This window comes from Anoplophora glabripennis, unplaced genomic scaffold (genome assembly GCF_000390285.2).
Source record: "Anoplophora glabripennis isolate ALB-LARVAE unplaced genomic scaffold, Agla_2.0 scaffold49, whole genome shotgun sequence".
Lineage (NCBI taxonomy): Eukaryota > Metazoa > Arthropoda > Insecta > Coleoptera > Cerambycidae > Anoplophora > Anoplophora glabripennis.
The window spans coordinates 834035-852719 of NW_019417201.1; the positions used below are offsets into that span (position 1 = coordinate 834035).

Consider the following 18685-nt stretch of genomic DNA (forward strand, 5'->3'; position numbering starts at 1 on the left):
AAGAAGTTAAAATTGTAATTTTATCGACCGCATTATTTTTATTAATATTTTTTAATTTTGAGAATTTTGCAATAAATTCAAATGCTTTTTATTCTTTTTTAAATCTTTTAACAATAGATAATAATTTGAAAATAATTAGTGAATTTTTATTTTAATTTTACATTTAAATCGTAATTAAATAGCTAACAAAATATTGAAAAAACAAGTTTACTTTGCCTTAATATTATTTTTTGCAACATAATCAAAATTAATTAAAAAAATATTAATCACAACCATTTCCAATAATAGATATAATGCAATATAATACAACAATTTAAAATTTAAAATTATCTATTTTTATGAGAAATAATAATTTGAAAATAATTTATGAATTTTTACTTTCATTTTACATTTAAATCGTAATTCAATAGCTAACAAAATATTGAAAAAACAAGTTTACTTTGCCTTAATATGTAAAAAAAAAATAACTTTTTAAATGAACGATAGCTTCATTTATTTATTAATAATAGTAAAATAATTCTGAAATTAAAATTTTAATTAATATTTCGTTTAACAATAATTTTTGTGGCATTTTTGTAAATTAAAAAAAATTTATTGTAAAAGATGCATTTTTTCTGGGGTTCAGGGCTATTCTACGAATTCGTAAATATGCCCATTGTTATTTTTTCGTCGAGCTACCCCAGTTTAAAAAATAATAATAAGTTTCTACGATGAATAGAAGCCGAGATATTGCAAAATTTACAGCGTGCATCAATTTGAACTTGTTGGTCCTGTTGGTCGTAGAGGGTACTTTTTTTATTTTAAAACTGTATTTTTTTGCCAGCTATCCATTGCATCTATTTTCGGTGAGATAGCATAAATAGCAACAATGTTATTGAAGCTCGTCCAAGCGGTCGCGCGCGAGAAAAGTTCTCATTCACATAATGTTTTTGGACTTTTCCGAGTGGAAAAGCGGAGGAATCGAGAAAAGTCGCAGAGGAAAAATGTGGTAGACTCGTCAAAACGAAGCTCCTCAGGAGTTATAAAGTATGTGGTAATCAACTTTCCAGAGGAGGCCTGTACTGTGGACTAATAGTTATAAACAAATTAAAAATGGGCACTTTTCTTGTTTTTTTGTAATAAATTTTTTGCTTATTAACCGATTTTAATTTAACAAGTCTCATTTTGTAGATAATTTTACTCCCTATAAGCTGTCACTTTTCGCTAAAATTGATGGTTTTTCCTGCAGTGAAAAAACTGTTTTCCTCACTTATTTGTTTAAATTGAAAAGTTAGCTAATAAAAGTTTTTGACTCACGAGATGAGAGATGTCTTTGTATTATGTTCCTTTAAACAATTTTACAATAATCTCGCGGATAGGACTTTTTTCGAGTTTCTCTTTTATTTTCGCTAATTTTCCTGTTGTAACATGATACATGTTGTGGTTGTATGTATGTAGGTACATTGTTAATTATAAAAAGAGTTGGAAACCCTTTTTACTAGTTCAAATACATGTATGTATTTATCCCAGTACCTATTTAAATTAATATGAGCCACCAACACTACAGTACAGTATTATTGCAAATTCACTTCAATTTTTATAAATTAATCTAAAGAAAATGTCAAAAAAGCAGGTACAGTCCGTGCAATATTTGTTGAGATAGAATTCCAAGAAAAGAATAAGCCAGTAAAGTTCTGTTACTTAACGGAACTACTGTAACAATTTACCGCGACAGGGTCTTGCGTCGAAATTTTCGTTTGGAAAAATTGTCTTAAAATAATTAAACACATTAAACACGATATTCTTCGACTAATTTGCTACAATTATTTGTTTATTTAATTATTTCCAATTACCTATTTGCAATTATGTATTTAAAAATAGTGGTTAGGGAAAAAATACAGTATAAGTAATTATAACTTTTTATAGCTCTTTATTTAAAGCTATTATACCTATGTTAAATTAAAATAATTGACGCTTATTGCAGCTATGAGAGCACTAAATAAAGTATTTTAGTGTTTTAGTAGTTCTACGTATAATTATGTAGGTACCTACTTTATGTATTCTTCCAATAACATAGAAATAACTTAACTTGAGACACATTCGTACTATTAATTAAAATTTTATGAACTATTCGTATTTTAATTAAAAAACAAATTATATCCTTTACATATTTCGGTTATATGCTGAACAAATAAACGACTACCATTAATACGTACCTATATAAAATAAAAGTAAAAAAAAATTTAAATTAAACATATAATCTAGTAAATTCTCAATGAATATATTATCTGTAAAAAAGTCAGTCTTCAAACCACATACCGAGCCTTATACTTTTTAAATTACCCCCCTTTAATAGATACGTACGACAAATTCAAACAATTTTCACGGTGCCAAAAGATCTACTTGTATAAATTAGATATATTTATATACTAACAAAGTTCCGTGAAAGTTACGTCTTCAATGAGTATCACCACCACTACGACACATCATGTCACATATCGTCACGGTGAGGAAACTACTTTCTCCAGTGGCGGCGTGCCCAATTTTTTTTAATATAAAAAGATATATATGTGTTTTGTTCTTTTCTAATTACAAGAGATGAAATGACAAAGAGATATATCTACAGTTAGAGCATCTAGATGTCAACTTGCCTATATTTCATATGTTGGCGATGTCACTAGATAATAAATAAAAAAATTGAGTCTAAATGAAAACTTCTAGTGAAAAAGGTTTTGAAACAACGTACAAAGTATTTCCTTACAAATTAAAATGTTTAGTTAATCTTATAATGCCACAAATAATCAAAACATGCTCTGATCGCAATTTATTAAATACGTAGAATTTGATAAAAGCGTAATCTATTACATGATTTTTATGACTAACGTAAGTATAATTTAAGATTAACGAATAGAGAAAAGCACTTGGAAAACATGCAAAAAAACATGAATTTGTGGCTAGAAAAACAACAGAAAACGAAGATTTATTTTAATAATAATGTTTATAATTATTACAACAGCTATATGAAATAAAAAACAGGTAAATAAGCAACATGAAATATAGTATTTCTACGGCACTGACATTCTTTCAGGAGAGTAAGGATGTTAAATGAATTGGTACCTATTCATGTTACTTTTAAGATTGCACGAGAAACTATTCATCACAAACCCTTGAATTGCTCACATGAAAATTTATTGGAAACACGTATGTAAACTAACTACCTACCTACTAATTATATCTTGTTTTATCAAAACATACTGTTAAAGTAAAATTGTAAAACATATAGGAATTGCGAAAATATGTTCCTCTATAATTATATTGTATTTTACACTTTAATTGCACAGAACTATTAATTTGTCAGAAAAATTGGTCATATACCTACAACAATTGCAATGTTGTGCAAAATTCATAGTAGAGGTATAAAGTAAAAATAAATAGCACAGATTGATTTGTTTCCAAAGCTATCATTCATTCTACCAGCTACTAACATTTTTATAGGAACTTTTAAACAAATTATAATTCTGTAATTTCAAATATCTTGACGTACTTATACTCTTTTGACAATGACAGACTATTTAATGATTTTACAAAAACTAAATAATGTACTCACCAGAACGATGTACTAACAGAATATTACTCCAAAAACTTAACCCGTTTAAGTCACAAAATTAGTTTATTTTCACCGTTAGAGTCGGAAAATTGCGAAAAATCACGCACACCATATAACTCGGCAAATTTTAGACAGCCAGGCAATTTTGACGCAGGGCGCCCGCAGCACCAAACTAATAGAGTGCGTTCCGAATGCAAAAATTTAGTTCGTTTGGAATTTAATGTTCTTGTTTCTTCGCACTAGAAACATTATTTTAATTTGAAAGAGTTTAATAACACTAAACAGTTACTAATAAAAATGGTGTTACAAATTCTCTTTTTTAGTTCTTGAACTAGTTTTTTACGTGACGTTATGTAATCATGAATACAGATGCGTGTATTGTGTGTTGCCTATATACTGTAAGATTCTGTATATGTACACCTGTAGACAAAAAAAAGGACTCAAAAAATTATTGGCCACATTAAATTCTTCAGCTTGTTTTTTTTGTAACTGACTATAAATTTTCCATTTTCTACGTTCTCGAAATAATATAGGACAAATATTGCTTAAATATTTTCTTTTATGTTACAATTTTTATGGCAATGGAAATTAAACAAAATAAGAATATGAGTATTTTTTATTCACCACTTTTTACATAATATTTTTCGATATCACTGAACGATTTGCCCAGAGTTTCCGGGAGGAAGAAATAAAAGAACGCAAAGCTAAACAAGCTAATAACGGACATTAAATAAAACAAATACTGTAAACTAAAAGTATTTAACAGATACGGGAACATTTTAACTACTACAAACATAATAACGTAAGCGAACGAAATAAGAAACCCGCCCAGCTTCCCCCTTACCTTCACAGGCAGCAATTCACCGATTAGCGTCCACGGAATGACCAAAACACCCAACGAACTAAAAGAAACATAACTCAAAATGCAGTACAATGGAATGTTATCGTTGGAAATATCGTTTTTAATGTTTAGTTTCTCGTACTCCTGTTCCGGTATGAGCGTCAAATACATGTACAAACCGGCGACTAAGCTCGTTATACACATTCCCACCGAAGAAATAAACATTAGTTTCCTTCTACCGACCTTTTTCGAAATTAACGCCGATACGATCGACATGACGAACCTTATAACTCCCAATAGAACTAGAGCTACGAACTCGTCTATACCGTTCTGGAAATAACCCCCAATTTTTTTGAAAAGTTCGATGGCGTAGAAAATAATAACGTAGGCCCCGGAGATTTGCTGGAAGATAAATATAATAATGAGAGTTATAAGAGGCTTGTACACGATAGGATCTCTGTAAACGCGTAAGTTTTTCTTCATCTTCAGCAACACCGACTTTTCGTTGGGTTCATTTTCAGCCTGATTTTTTGTGTCTATTATCTTCTGGAGCTGTTGCTCGCACAACTGCAAAATACGGAGAAACTATGGAGGTATTTTAAAGGTACATTTAATATTTACCGCATAATTTCTTGAATATATCCAATGGACGGACTTAGCAGCGTTTTGTGTATCGTTTTTGAAAGTTACTAACCAATGGGGGCTCTCGGGTATTACCAAACACATCGAAATACACGTCAAGAGGACGATTATGAAATATATGAAACTCATTGTCCTCCACTGAAGAAAAGACCCTAAAAATGCATCAGTTGCTTTTTAATTAATTATTCTACACATGCGGTACACATTCTCTAAGGGAGAGGTCGCAGTTTTTACCTAAAACACATGTCAGGAGAATTCCGAAAGTCACAAACACGCTATTCAACCCCAGCAACATTGGCCTCAATTTTGGATGAGTTATTTCGCTCACATATACCAAAGCGACTGTAGTCAAACCTGAAATAATTAAAACGATGTTAGAATCGTTTTCTCAGCCTTTACGACTGCCAACCTCCGCTGAATCCTGAAATAATCCGTGCTGAAAAGATAAACCAGACGTTCTTAGCGTAATAGTGCAACAACCAAGCGATCGCGAACGGAATGTTCGTTAGTATGCACATTTTTCTTCGCCCAAATCTGTCCATTAAGGGACCTATAGTGAGTGACCCTAATGGCAGCGCAATCGCTACTATACTGGCTGAAATGTATTTAAAGGTACATTACGTAAAATTTTTACATTTTTATAAAGTCTCACCTATCCAAGATCCTTCGGATATTGAGATTTGGATGTCACTTTTAGATTCGTATAGTTGTGGTAGTAAAACGGCACTGAATGCCATGTTTATGCCAGCCTGTATTACGACGGAATGCGCTACGACACATGCTAAAATCTGTTATTAAATTTTTATGGAGTGATGAAGCATATTTTGTATGTTGTTACCTGTTTTAAAGAATCTTTCCAAGTTATATCGATTTCGTTCAAGTGGCCAAAGTTAGTAACAAACCCATTTTCGGGAACCAAAGGTTTCTGTTCTTCAACAACTCCTGGTATATTTTTTATCCCCATCTGTAAACACAGCTTTTAACCACTTGGTTATCGATAATTCTGTACGCTATTGTGATTCATTAAAATTATTTTAAACAAGTCTCATTCTTCCTACTGTGAACAAAAAATATATACTTACAGAAAAACATGATTCTTTTTTTACTGCAAGAATGCAAAAAATATTTCTTTCGTATGTAGAAAAGCTTAAATTTAAATGTAGTATCTACCTCTTTTACTTTCCAGCCTGTATCAGAAGGTACTGGATGTGCGGCATTTTTTCCAATTTCTACCATCGAATATTTTTGGTCCATATCTTCTCTTTAATGTGTCAAATCTTAAACAAAATTGAAAATTTTAAATAACTATTAAGGACAAATTTTAGCAAATCTCCGATTTTTTCATTTCAATATTAATAAATTCTGAATTAAAAGGTAAGATTTAGTTCCATGTTAAGATAATATCCTTGTAAAAAAGGTATTTATGGTGTAATTTACTTTAGCTTTTTTTTTTGTACAGGGTGTCCGCAAATTTCATCGACAGCGTTTGACTGCATATTCAGGGCGATAAAATGACAACGATCTACGAAAAAAAAGTTAAATAAAAAATATTTGGCTTTTGAGTTACAAGCCTTCAAATTTGTCAAAAATAAAACTAATTTAATTAATAACTTCATAACCCTTTTGCCGATCGCGTTGAAGTTTGGCACATTTAATGGGATTATTATGAAGTACTATTTCTTAAAGCTTTAGCTTTCTTAAAGCTTAAATCGATATACTGGGTGATAGTTTTCTCCGGTGACCTCTCCCTTTTAGAGGTTAAAACTTTTACAGTGGTCGTATTTTTTTGATTGATGTGGCTATCGGGTAATGTCATTATGATCGTGTTTTTTAGGATTCTCATCGCTCCACAAAAGATAGTTACCGCTCAGTACTCATATTTAGAGATATGTACATTAATACTGACAGCAAAAATCGCGAATCATCACTTCATTTAATTTCAGACCACACATTTTTATTCTAAAATTTTGAAAGCAAGTGAAAGAGATAGCATACAATCGGTTTTCTTTGAGTATCTTCGGAACCATTCGGAATTTTCTAAACTTAAAAACGAATCCTTGATCGGCGTAAAATTCTGCACATTTTTGCATATTTAACAGTTTCTATATCTCTTGAAATAAGAAAGTTACCTGTACTGGGCAATTAAAATGTTGTGACCCTGTATAAGTATTTCTAGTATGGGTAAATAAGTTCAAGTATAAAAATATATTTTTTAAAAAACAAGCTTTTAGTGACGCCATTTTATTTTCGTATTCTCAGTAAACCCTTTCATTTGGTCCGCCATCTTTGGGAGTCCGCCATATTGGATTTGGAATGACGTCACTTAGCTAACCATGCATTGTCATCCAAATTAAACGTGTATGCAAAATTTCAGCTCAATCGGTTGGGGATAACTATTTTAAAATTCAGTTGCAAGATTTGATCCATACTAACAAGACAAGTTCAATAAAAGCTTGTAATAAAAAAGCTCTTATTTATTAGGCTTTGTATCGCTCTGACCCGATATTCATTTGTTTTTACAACCTAACAAAAAAAAAAAAAGTTTCCTATAATTTTTGTTCTTGCATATTTCGTCATCTCGAAAATAAATGAAACGATTTGTAAACAATTTGAACAATGGTAGATCATGTCTATATTGATTTGTCTATACTGTATAAACAGTACCGTTAATTTCGAATCTTTTCAAAAATTAACACCAGTGAAAAAGTAGATATGACTGATTTTCGGTTTTATGGATACTTTGGAAACAATGATTTACGTCAATAATGATTTAAAATATTTTGTTTTCATCGCAACGTTGATAAAATCAGTAACAGACTTGATTGAACCAGTGTTTTTGTCTATACACATAGCTTTATATCTTTTGAAGCGGAAAAGATATCGAAAACTGTAATAAAAAGTTGGGAAAATTAAGAACTTCCAAAATGTGTGTAAAATGGGAAAAATAATTTCAATGACGTCACAAATATTTATATCATACTATAAAGATCCCCGCTTGCGGTTTACTGTTTGTTCTAAAGGTCACCCTGTACATTAAGCTAGTTACACACCTGTCGTCGTGTCTCATCGCACGGAGACAGAGTCAAACAGAAATAAATATACAAAAACGCAACGTGACAAGTGCTTTGAACGAATAATTCTAAAACTGTGTAAACCAGGCATAAAATTTTAATGAGTAGAACGAGCTATGCACGCACCAATTGTCACAGCACTTCCCCGGATGTGATGTATTGTTTGTTAAACACCTACAACTACAACATCAATCTTACCCACTTGTTAGCAACTGTGCCTAATACTTGCACATTATCAAATCAACGAACTGTTAAGCAACTACTGAATAGTGGCCTCTAACTTTAACTTATATTTAAAATGAAAGTTAAATAATACAGGAATTTGATATTTACATAAATCCAGTTTCGTCACTTACGTACATTATCAGCCGCTAAATAAAGACAGAGATAATACAATTGAAACTTATTTGTGGTAAACAAAACGTGCGTACCCTTTGGAATAATCTTTTGAAATGTATTAAAAAATTGTTATCACTTCTCAGCGTTACGCATTTTACACAGACGTGTTCATCACAATTTGCGCGTGGTTCCGCACAACGATTATTATTTTTAAACCAGACAAAGACACACTTTAATGTAACAAGCTTACACAGAGCAATAAACTCGGATGATAGGGAATTGAAACGAAAAGTTATAAACCCACCTAATTGCTCAATCTTAGTTAGAACTGTACTTATAAGTAAGTTTTTTACGAGCTGTTTCAAAATTTCTAAATAATTAACGCGTTGCTAAACACCTGCGTGGCTTTTCTTTGATGTAAAGCCAGATAAGACTGCATGATAAGTGGTTTTAAGGTTTATTTGTCCAGGGTATTTGCAGTATCAAATTAACAATGAATATCTTTTTGTTTCGTCAAGTAAACTGTGATTTAACTGTTTACGTCAGTGACTCTCAAAAGTTGCGTCAGAGTCATTAGGAGTAATTCTAGAACATATTTAAGAATATAATCGTAAAATTTTATGAATTTGTTTAAATATTTTGTATGCACATATCATTAGCGCGTGCAAGGAGATAAAAATATAAAAATGTTTGGGGACCGCTGTCCTACTGAAATAATTTTAATGCCTAAACAATGAAGTTTCAAAATTTTTTAATAGTCGCAGTTTAACTGATTTGAACTTTGAACTGACATAAAATTTAAGAAAGAACTGATAGATAAAAATAACTGTAAAATTTTACAGCCTATTTTCGCCATAAAAATTAACCCAAAAGTCAAAACTGAGATAGAGAAGGATAATTTATTAATATTCTAGTAGGTTATATTAGCAAACAAATACAACCATCAAGCTTAAATCAGTGTAAAATTGGTTGCCTATATTACAGTCTATAAAAGAAATATTCGTGTATATGTTACTGTTTAAGGAAAATCATTTTTTTTACAAACTTTCTAATTGACTAGTATCATCACACTGTTATACGGAGTGTTAAGATATAAAAATCAAGAGCGTTTTTCTCGTCCAAGCTAGGAATGTTTCCTTACATCTGGCGCGTCGTAAAAAACGTCGCACACTATAACACCAATTGTTTATCCAATTTTTAAACAACAAAAGATTTTAGGAAACGATACGTATATCTTTGTTGATAATCTCGTTGATAATCTGTTGATATCTTTGTTTGATTTGGTATTTTTATTCCTGAATGCAGTGATATCTAATAACTTTCACTAAAAATTATCAAATGTGCCATGAAAACAATGAAATCATTGAGATAAATGCAACTTAAGATTAGAAACACAACGCCTGTTTCAGAAGCTACTAGAAATGTAAACTGCAATAACGATTTGTCAGGTACACTTTACAGACCGACATAATTCAATTTTCAACATTTCTAGTAGCTTATTGGAACAAACCCATATTATTGTCAAGTCACACGTGACGTATCATTAACACCATCTTTAGCATATAAAAATTTGTAGTATTGACAGACAGGCACATCTCCAAACACTTCAATTATTCTGGACCTCTCTGTATAAACTAATGCAAAAAATTAGGGTCTAAAGAATTTCAGAAATTGTTCCGTGATTTTTGACAGACTGTAAAAATCGTATCGGGAACTAAAAAAAAGCATTTTGAAGCTCTAAGATTCTAGTTTTTAGATCTTTCGGTCCAATTTTTTTAGGAGCTACGGTTATCATACAATTTTAAGAAATAGCACTACAAAAAAATTTTGGATTTTTTTTTCAGCAAGACCACTGCAAATAGCTCGTTTATTCAGCTTCAATTTCCTTTTTTTTAATTTCGATACGACCATTTTTCATCGAAATATCGGACTTTTAATGGAAAAGGATCCTTTTGTCTTCAATCATCGATATCTCGGCGAAAAATGGTCGTACAGAGAATTGAAGGGCAGTTTCGAAAACTGGAATAAATTTCTTATAACATGCTGCCGCAACTTTTCGGAAAAAAACATTTTGTCATCTTTTACACGAATTTTATAACAGGAAAAAATTAGTTTTTTTTAGAAAATTGACGGCTAAATTAGAAATATTCACGAAATGACTAATGTTATGCATGATTTTAAGTTCGATATACCCAGAAGAATCCAGAAAAAAATTTTTTGAGGTTTTCTCACATTTTTACCGCAAATAACGTTTAAATTGATGAAAACAATAAAATTTTTCTGAATTTTTTTCATGGAAATAAAGGGTAGTTTTGAAAAAACTGTTCTTTAAGTGATTACAGACTGCTCAAAAATTAATTAGAAATTTGTCTCGAAAAACGGCATGAATCGGGGTCGAAATCTGGTTGGGTCAACTTTAATTTTAATTTAATTAAAAGTTGATGAACAGAAGCATAGGACGGAAGAGCCAAATCGTGATGGAAACAATTGGATTTTGTTTTCTTCAATGTCCGGCAGGTTTTCCAAAAAAGCAAAAAAAAATTGTAAAATTTCGAAAATTTTTTAGAAAATTTCGAATTTTTGTTTTTTTTTCATCAATTTAAACGTTATTTGCGGTAAAAATGTGAAAAAACCAAACAAAATTTTTATTTAAATCATGATTATGAGTGAATCTTAAATGTTTTTCAAAAAGTTTGTTTGAAACAAAGAAACGCTAGATCGAGATGAAATTTCACAGGGTTCTTCTGGATATATGGAACTGTAAAAGTCATGCTCAACATTAGTCATTTTGTGAATATTTCTAATTTAGCCGTCAATTTTCTAAAAAAAAAAACATAAATTACCCTTTTTTCTGGTTTTTAAAGTTCGTGTAAAAGATGAAAAACTAATTTCTTCCGAAAATTTATTCCAGTTTTCAAAACTGCCCTTCAATTCTCTGTACGACCATTTATCGCCGAGATATCAATGATTGAAGATAAAAGGATCATTTTCCATTAAAAGTCCGATATTTCGATGAAAAATGGTCGTACCGAAATTTAAAAAAAGGAAATTGAAGCTTTTTTTGTCCATCTTTTTCTTGGAATTGTATGATAACCGAAGTTCCTAAAAAATTTCGATTAAAAGATCTAAAAACTAGAATCTTAGAGCTTAAAAATGCTTTTTTTAATTCCCGATACGACCATTTTTCACCTAAATACTGTCTGTCAAAAATCACGGAAAAATTTCGGAAATTCTCTTGACGCTTTAATTTTTTGCATTTAGGCCAGTCATTATAGATTTTTTTCGGGAAAAAAATACTATTAGAAGTTTCTCTGCGGAATATTGTTCAGAAACGTGTGATAAACAAAATATCAAAAAAATCAACTCGAGACTAGTTGGGAAACTTTGTTAAAACAATGGTCAAAATTATGGAAAAGTGGTGTTTTGACTCGCGTAAAAAAACTTTCAGCCCAGAAGCTTCATTAGCGTGGCGTTGGCGGAATTTGTTATCTAAGAAGATGCTATTTTCAATTCATTTTTCCCAAGCTCACAAGCGTTGTAGGGTTTCAATCATTAGTTGCATTGACATATGCATTTACTGACAATTTAATTTTTCAAATTTAATTTGTTTAAAAATGACTGAAAAAATGTTAATATTTATTAAATTGTTAAGCGCGCATGCTCCGCCTCGCTCTCCCCACTCGTTCGCTAGACCAAGTAATAGAACGCATCGCCGCTATCTTCTTTTTCGCAATTAAATAGTTGAATTCACCTTAATGTTAATGTAGGACATGAAAATATAGCTCTTAATGTATACTCTCTCCAAATTTCGGCTCTTAATATTAATAATTAAAGTTATTGCGATTAAATAAATAAAAAAATTATCTCAGCTTCTAATCAACTTGCAACAACGATTTTTTTTTTAAATTCGAAGAAAACTAAAGTAAAGAGGTTACTATTTTATTTTATAATAATTACCTATCTTAACAATTTAATAAATATTAACATTTTTTCAAAGACATTTTTAAACAAATTACATTTGAAAAACTAAATTCTCAGTAAATGCATATGTCTATACAACTATTTAGGTACAAAAACAACTAATGATCGAAACCCTACAACGGCCTGTGAGCTTGGGAAAAATGAATTGAAAATAGCATCTTCTTAGATAACAAATTCCGCCAACGCCAGCTTTCGGGCTGAAATTTTTACCACTTATTAAGGGTGTAAAAAGCCTAAAAAATCCTGAATTACAAGTGTCTGCGATGAAAATTGCATTAATTATTAGCAATTGAAAAAAACGGCCATTTTCGACCATTTTTGAGGTCTTGTGCATAAACAAATTATCGGAATTTAATCGGACTTGTCTCATTTTATAGGCTTATTACCTACCTTTTTTGTGTAAACTTTTGTTTGCTGTGAGTTTTTGTGTGTGCTTTTGTGTAGTTTTTTTACGCGAGTCAAAAAACCACTTTTCCATAACTTTGACCACTGTTAAAACAAAGTTTCCCAACTAGCCTCGAGTTGATTTTTTGATATTTTATTTATAACAGGTTTCCGAACAATATTCCGCAGAAAAACTTCTCATAGTATTTTTTTCCCGAAACAGGCTCTTTCATGTCTGTGACTGGGCTATTAGTTTGTAAAGAATTTTGTTGAATTGCTCAAATTCATTAAAAGAGTAATCATCATATATCATTGGATTAACGAATAATCTTTATTAGGCCTGGTAAAAACATATAAATTTAGTTTTGCCTAACTACAAATAAGTATGTAGGTATATCACTCCGAGAAAATAGATAATTCATCATAACTGCTATAAAATAATTACACAGTTGTTTTGAAAAAATATGTTTTCGTTGACAAAACTCCCGTTATCAAATTGACAAAGTTAAATGTGATAGATTATTGTAACTGATTTAAATAATTATACAAATAACTGTGCAATGTGTTATAGTACATTGATTTATTGCTGGGTAGTCATGAAAAATTATGTATTTTCTCAATATACCTAAGATATTTTTGTCGGAGAGGAATCGAACTATGAAAGAAAAATGTCTTTAGCAACGCTGTCAAAAATGTATAAAGTTAAATGGATAATTTCGTTTGCTCCTGTATAATCCAGACGTGTTATTGCCCAAATTTCATTGTTGTCATGGTAACGACTTAGAAGTTGTAATTGGAATTTTTTTCAAACTTCTTTCTTTGAAGGCGAACAACTCCACAACGAAGCCCGATAGGAAACATTTTTTTATGAAGTACTACAACTATTTTGAGTTCCCCTGCATACCCCTTCATTTTTGACATGACCTTTCGGGACACCTTGTATAAAAAAAAATCTTAAATCTGGTTGAGGAAAACACTCTTTCATTTTCTACACGTTGTGATACACACCGTACATAACACAAAAATGATAAATTATCCGTTACATCATTTTATCATTGCTTGTGGCCATGGGACAAGTTTATCTCTCTGATTACAAAGAAACTGATCCTTTTATAGGATACTAAGTTTCACCATTAATAACATAGGATCATCTGGTGATTACAACCGAAAAAATTTTAAAGTTGTATTAACAAGAATTATGACTGAACTTTTCAAAAATTTCCTACGCCAAACCAAATTTCGCTTTTCTTTTCTTCGAGATATAGGCATCTAAACCTTTTCTAAGACATTTAATACCACAAAAACGTATAATTCAATGACAAGGGGTGATTTATACACATCGAAATTTAAAAGCACAACATGTTTACGATAGTAAGGAAAACTGATGATGCTCCGGCTCCTAATCTGTAGATTATTGATAACTTTACCGTCTAGATAAAAAACATTATTTCGTACCCGCAATTTGAGTCAGAACTGTTGTCATGATAAATACTTTAATTATTAAAAAGGGAAAACATGTTAATCTACAGATAATCAAATGGGTAGCTACGCTACTCCGTCCTCAAAGATCAGACACAACTCTAGATATTCGGTTTTACTCTTGATTCTTGTGAGTTATGGAACCGATTGGGTAAGTTCTGCACAAGTTCTCACAAAAGCATACAGTTATTCTGCTGATTCTTCTATGAATGGGGGAGAATGCGGTTCTAAATTTCATTAAATGAAAATGTTCTTGGCGTTTGAATTTGAAAGAATATTTTTTCTTTATTGGAACAACAAGCTTAACCTTGTGAAAGCACAAAATTGACAAATGTATCTGTCTACAACTGTCATTTTAAAATAGAAACATAGAAACCACCAAAACTTATCAAGATTTGACAACTATTAATGTAATTCCCTAAATGTTAGCACGTATTAACAGTTCTTTCTTTTTCAGTGCAAGCTGTATAAGTCTGTAGTAAGTACTTCAACTTATATGAATCAAAAGATAAAATAATTTGTCGATTTACAATTTTTTAGCTGTCCCGAGAATAATATTAGACTAAACGAAAATGATGAAAACATTAAGGAATTAGTTCAAAGCTGCAAGTCTCTGAGTGAATATGAGAGTAAAAGTATTAAAAGTTTAGTACCGCAGGTAAGCTTGATTTCAGCGTCCAGTTTTGTTATGACTAGGCTTAGTGCATGTGCAGAGTCCAACAGAGCCGGCATGAGGGTCGGTGGCCTTCACAGCTGACTCGCGTTTTCAACTGTTCAGTTATTTACGGAACCTTGTAGTAGTTGGTGTCGTGTCGATACATTTTTTTACGTGTATTTAAATAGCTATTTATAAATAGTAACATAATTTACATTAACAATTATTAGTTGGGGGAAAAAGTGAAGTAAAATGCCAAGGGAAAAGAAATAGACGAGAATTATTTCAAGTGTGTTTTGACAGTGATCCCGAAGGTTACAGGGACATGTGTATTGAAGGAAATGAGCTGTTTTGTACTGTGTGTGCACGCATTATAAATTCTTGTTATAAAACTAAAGTGACAAGACATTTGAAGAGCCATGCGCTAAAGACTCTGTATTTATCTATGTACTTACAGACGCCTTTCTTTCCATTAAACAAACTAGAGAACCCCAAGTTCTGTAATTCCGTAAATTGGAATCACATGGACTATCCTTAAATGAACAATTTGATATAATGGATGATGTACAAAAAAATATATACGATGCCAATAATATACGCCCAGTCAGTAGTACGATAAAAGAAAAAAATGTAGACTGTTGGAAAAAAATCCAGGATGCACCATTTTGGAAAACATATGTAAAGTTTTATCTGGTACATATCAGGAGTTACCAGTAAATATATTAATATAGTCCCTGCCTCAACAATTTCTCATACTGTCCGTTGTCAACAATAGACGTTGAACGGTAATTTTCCCTACACAAGTTAATATTAAGTGATAAACGACGCCGTTTCACTTAAGAAAACTTAGAAAAGCACGTAGTAATATGTTGTAACTGCTTCCAATATGCCACGGAGGCTTGGTCTCAACACTAAGGTTTATCGGGTAAGTGATGTCATTTAAATTTATATAGGTATTTTATCCTCTACTTGGCCTTGCGACATATTTTAATGTAAATTTATTAATATTTTCATTCGTAATCTGACTACGGTCCTGTTAAACTCTGCGCAGCACTAAGCCTACTTATGACTGCACTGATTTTCTTCATTAATAATATTAGGGAAAGTTAAACAATCAACTCTAGTTAATTGAATAAACTAATTTTAAAGCGTTTTAGTTAAAATTTTGGAATATAATCGACAAAATGTGTATAAATCCCGTATTTCTAGATAATAGCGTCTCTAATAGCGGCCTCCTTCCACATAGGAAATGGAATCTCACTGGCCTATTCCGCTATACTAATTTCACAGCTAGGAAAACCTGAAAGCGATATTAAATCCACGGAAAGTCAAAATTCATGGATGGGTAAGATAACAAACTTGTTAATTTAAATCAGCTTCTTAGGTTTTTAAACTAATAAATATACACTGTGTCCCACTAAGAACCAGGACAACTTTCTAATGTTTCTTTGGGATATACAACTTAATGAAATTGTTTTTATATACAGAGTGTTCCTGTAAGAACCGACATGGCAAGTGCTTGATGGAAACCTTAAAACATTGTGTTTTAATGCAACTTCGTTTAGCCACACAAAAAATTTTAGTTTTTTTTCCAAATTTAAAATGTGTCTGATTTAAAAGAAAATTGCTATGCTAGTATTTGGATATGGTTGTTTACTAATCATAATCAACGGGGACAATAATTGATTAATTTTTCATCTTCAGGCATTTCCAAAGCCTTCTAGATGTTTCAACTGAAATGAAAACTATAAAAAGATCATTGTGCGTTATAATTGATGAAGTTTAAGGTATAGGGGTTTCAAGTAATGCTGATTTTGGACACAGTGAAATTTTTAATTAAAAAAAAAGTGATTTTCATTTCTAAAAAAATCACAATAGGTAGATCTAGAAAAAAAATTTAGTCATGTCCTGGTTGTTTATTGGTCCACACTGTTATTTATTTGATCTAATAAAGGAATGTACAGGCTGTCTTAAGACAACCTGTATAAGAATCAAAACTGTATTACTTGGAAATAACATTTTTTTACAACTAAATGGATGAGTATTATTAAAAGTATAGAATATAAATATAAGCACTTTTTGTACATATAACTCATATTAGATGACTTTATCAGCACGATTAGAATTATAACGTTTACTAATGATACTGACTTAATCCTAGAAAAGAACCGTATCAAACTGATATATTTTCTATCATTTATTATCACTATTTGAACAATTGGTCAAACTGATATCGTATTTACTATTATCTTTCACTATTTGAACAAACAACAATTAGTTAAATAGTTCATTAAGAATAGAGATCTACTCTATAAAAAAATCCATAATTTTTCGAAAATTACAAATTGTCAAATGCTAAAGATTTATATTGTCCATTTAATATACCATTTAGAAGGAAATTTTTCCCATATTGTTCTAAAAAAAGATTTTTAGTATCATTTAAACTGAGAGAAACAATGATTTCTATAAAAAAAAAACTTGTAAATAAAACAAGTATACAGGATGTCACAACAATCCATCGACACAATTCTACAGGTGATTCTTCAACGCAATGCTTTGTTATTGAAATTTAAGGTGATAAAGTTTAATTATTATTTTTAGTTATCCCCATAACATGTTTTTTTAAGACAGTTGATCAAAAATTGGTACATTTGATACTTCATTTGGAGACCCATGGAATGTATGATGATGACCCCTCTAGTACCACTAAATTTTTTTGTTTCCATGACACTGAGTATTTTTTGAGAAAATACAACTTCTTTCTTCTATCCCTTAACTTTTTGATTTAATCAGTCCAGCTAATACATCATAAAGAAGAACATTTTTCCCTTATTCCCATCAGTTTGTTTTAAAAATAATTTTTAATTCGTACAAGCAAAGAAAATTAATTCGTGTTTTATAAACTAGAACTGTAACTGTATATTGCAAAAAATTTAAAATTTATAAAACCGTATTTGTTTCAGCAAGTGTCTTAATAGTGGTTATACCCTTTTCCTCGGTATTTAGCGGAATGATGATGGACGGTTTGGGAAGACTGAATACTATAAAAATTGCTGGCATACCAGGTGTGATAGGATGGAGTTTAATAGCCATCTCTCCTAATGTCCCTTGGATTATAATGGGACGTCTTTTGGTCGGAATATCAGCAGGTGATTAGTTAAAAATGCAAACAATTTAAAAAACATATATCTTGCTATTACTCTCACATTTTTACTATTGTCTTTTTTTTCTGAAAGTCTGAAAGTTTTTCTTCAATATTAGAAAACCAGGTATACAAAATATACTAACTCCACAGACACGATCCTAACTGCCGATATTGCAGGAAACAATTAGTCAGCAAAAAAAATTAAAGAATCAGAACAGAAAAATTTCCAAATTTTTTTAGTGATTTTTGAAAGGCTGTAACTTTTTTTAACTGCACATGGAATTTTTTTTCTTCTGGCTTAATCAATGCCAGGGTCATTTAGCCTGATTTATCAGCTTCAATTTGTTTTTTTTTTTTATTTTCTGTACGATTATTTCTCATTGAGATATAGACTTTTATGTGTTACCTTTTTTTATCATCGATATCTCATTTACTAATGATCGTACAGTGAATGGAAGGTGGGTTTTAGAAATCTGAACCACTCAGCATTAATTTGAAAAATTAAAAAAAAAAGCCTTTTTCTGCTGTTTAGGAAAATCAACGACTACTTTGTAAATATTGC

General features: G+C 30.8%; 3 protein-coding genes across 13 annotated transcripts in view; 1 reads left to right on the forward strand and 2 right to left on the reverse strand.

Annotated features, from left to right (window-relative positions):
- The window catches only part of LOC108903861 (ATP-citrate synthase), a 52072-nt gene extending 48341 nt beyond the window's left edge, over window positions 1-3731 (reverse strand). The window contains exon 1 of the mRNA XM_018706181.1: window positions 3587-3731. The gene's annotated coding sequence lies outside the window, so the exon portion shown is untranslated. The remainder of the gene's footprint in view (window positions 1-3586) is intronic.
- The window catches only part of LOC108903863 (facilitated trehalose transporter Tret1-2 homolog), a 55574-nt gene that overhangs the window by 30264 nt on the left and 6625 nt on the right, over window positions 1-18685 (forward strand). Inside the window, exons 1-5 of one of the 2 annotated variants that reach the window (XM_018706184.2) lie at window positions 14336-14474; window positions 14781-14801; window positions 14864-14981; window positions 16188-16323; window positions 17942-18127. In XM_018706184.2, coding sequence (XP_018561700.1) covers window positions 14461-14474; window positions 14781-14801; window positions 14864-14981; window positions 16188-16323; window positions 17942-18127 — 475 coding nt within the window. In that variant the 5' untranslated portion in view covers window positions 14336-14460. Of the gene's footprint in view, window positions 1-14335; window positions 14475-14780; window positions 14802-14863; window positions 14982-16187; window positions 16324-17941; window positions 18128-18685 lie in introns of those variants that run through there. The other variant, XM_018706183.2, reaches the window with a different exon arrangement.
- Window positions 4189-18685, reverse strand: part of LOC108903864 (facilitated trehalose transporter Tret1-like) — a 45440-nt gene continuing 30943 nt past the window's right edge. The window contains exons 1-8 of one of the 10 annotated variants that reach the window (XM_018706187.1): window positions 8784-8879; window positions 6240-6346; window positions 5908-6033; window positions 5722-5857; window positions 5479-5664; window positions 5304-5423; window positions 5049-5221; window positions 4189-4994 (exon numbers count right to left, since the gene is read on the reverse strand). In XM_018706187.1, coding sequence (XP_018561703.1) covers window positions 4203-4994; window positions 5049-5221; window positions 5304-5423; window positions 5479-5664; window positions 5722-5857; window positions 5908-6033; window positions 6240-6323 — 1617 coding nt within the window. In that variant the 5' untranslated portion in view covers window positions 6324-6346; window positions 8784-8879 and the 3' untranslated portion in view covers window positions 4189-4202. Of the gene's footprint in view, window positions 4995-5048; window positions 5222-5303; window positions 5424-5478; window positions 5665-5721; window positions 5858-5907; window positions 6034-6239; window positions 6347-8266; window positions 8414-8473; window positions 8638-8783; window positions 8880-18685 lie in introns of those variants that run through there. The other 9 variants (XM_018706194.1, XM_018706189.1, XM_018706188.1 and 6 more) reach the window with 9 other exon arrangements.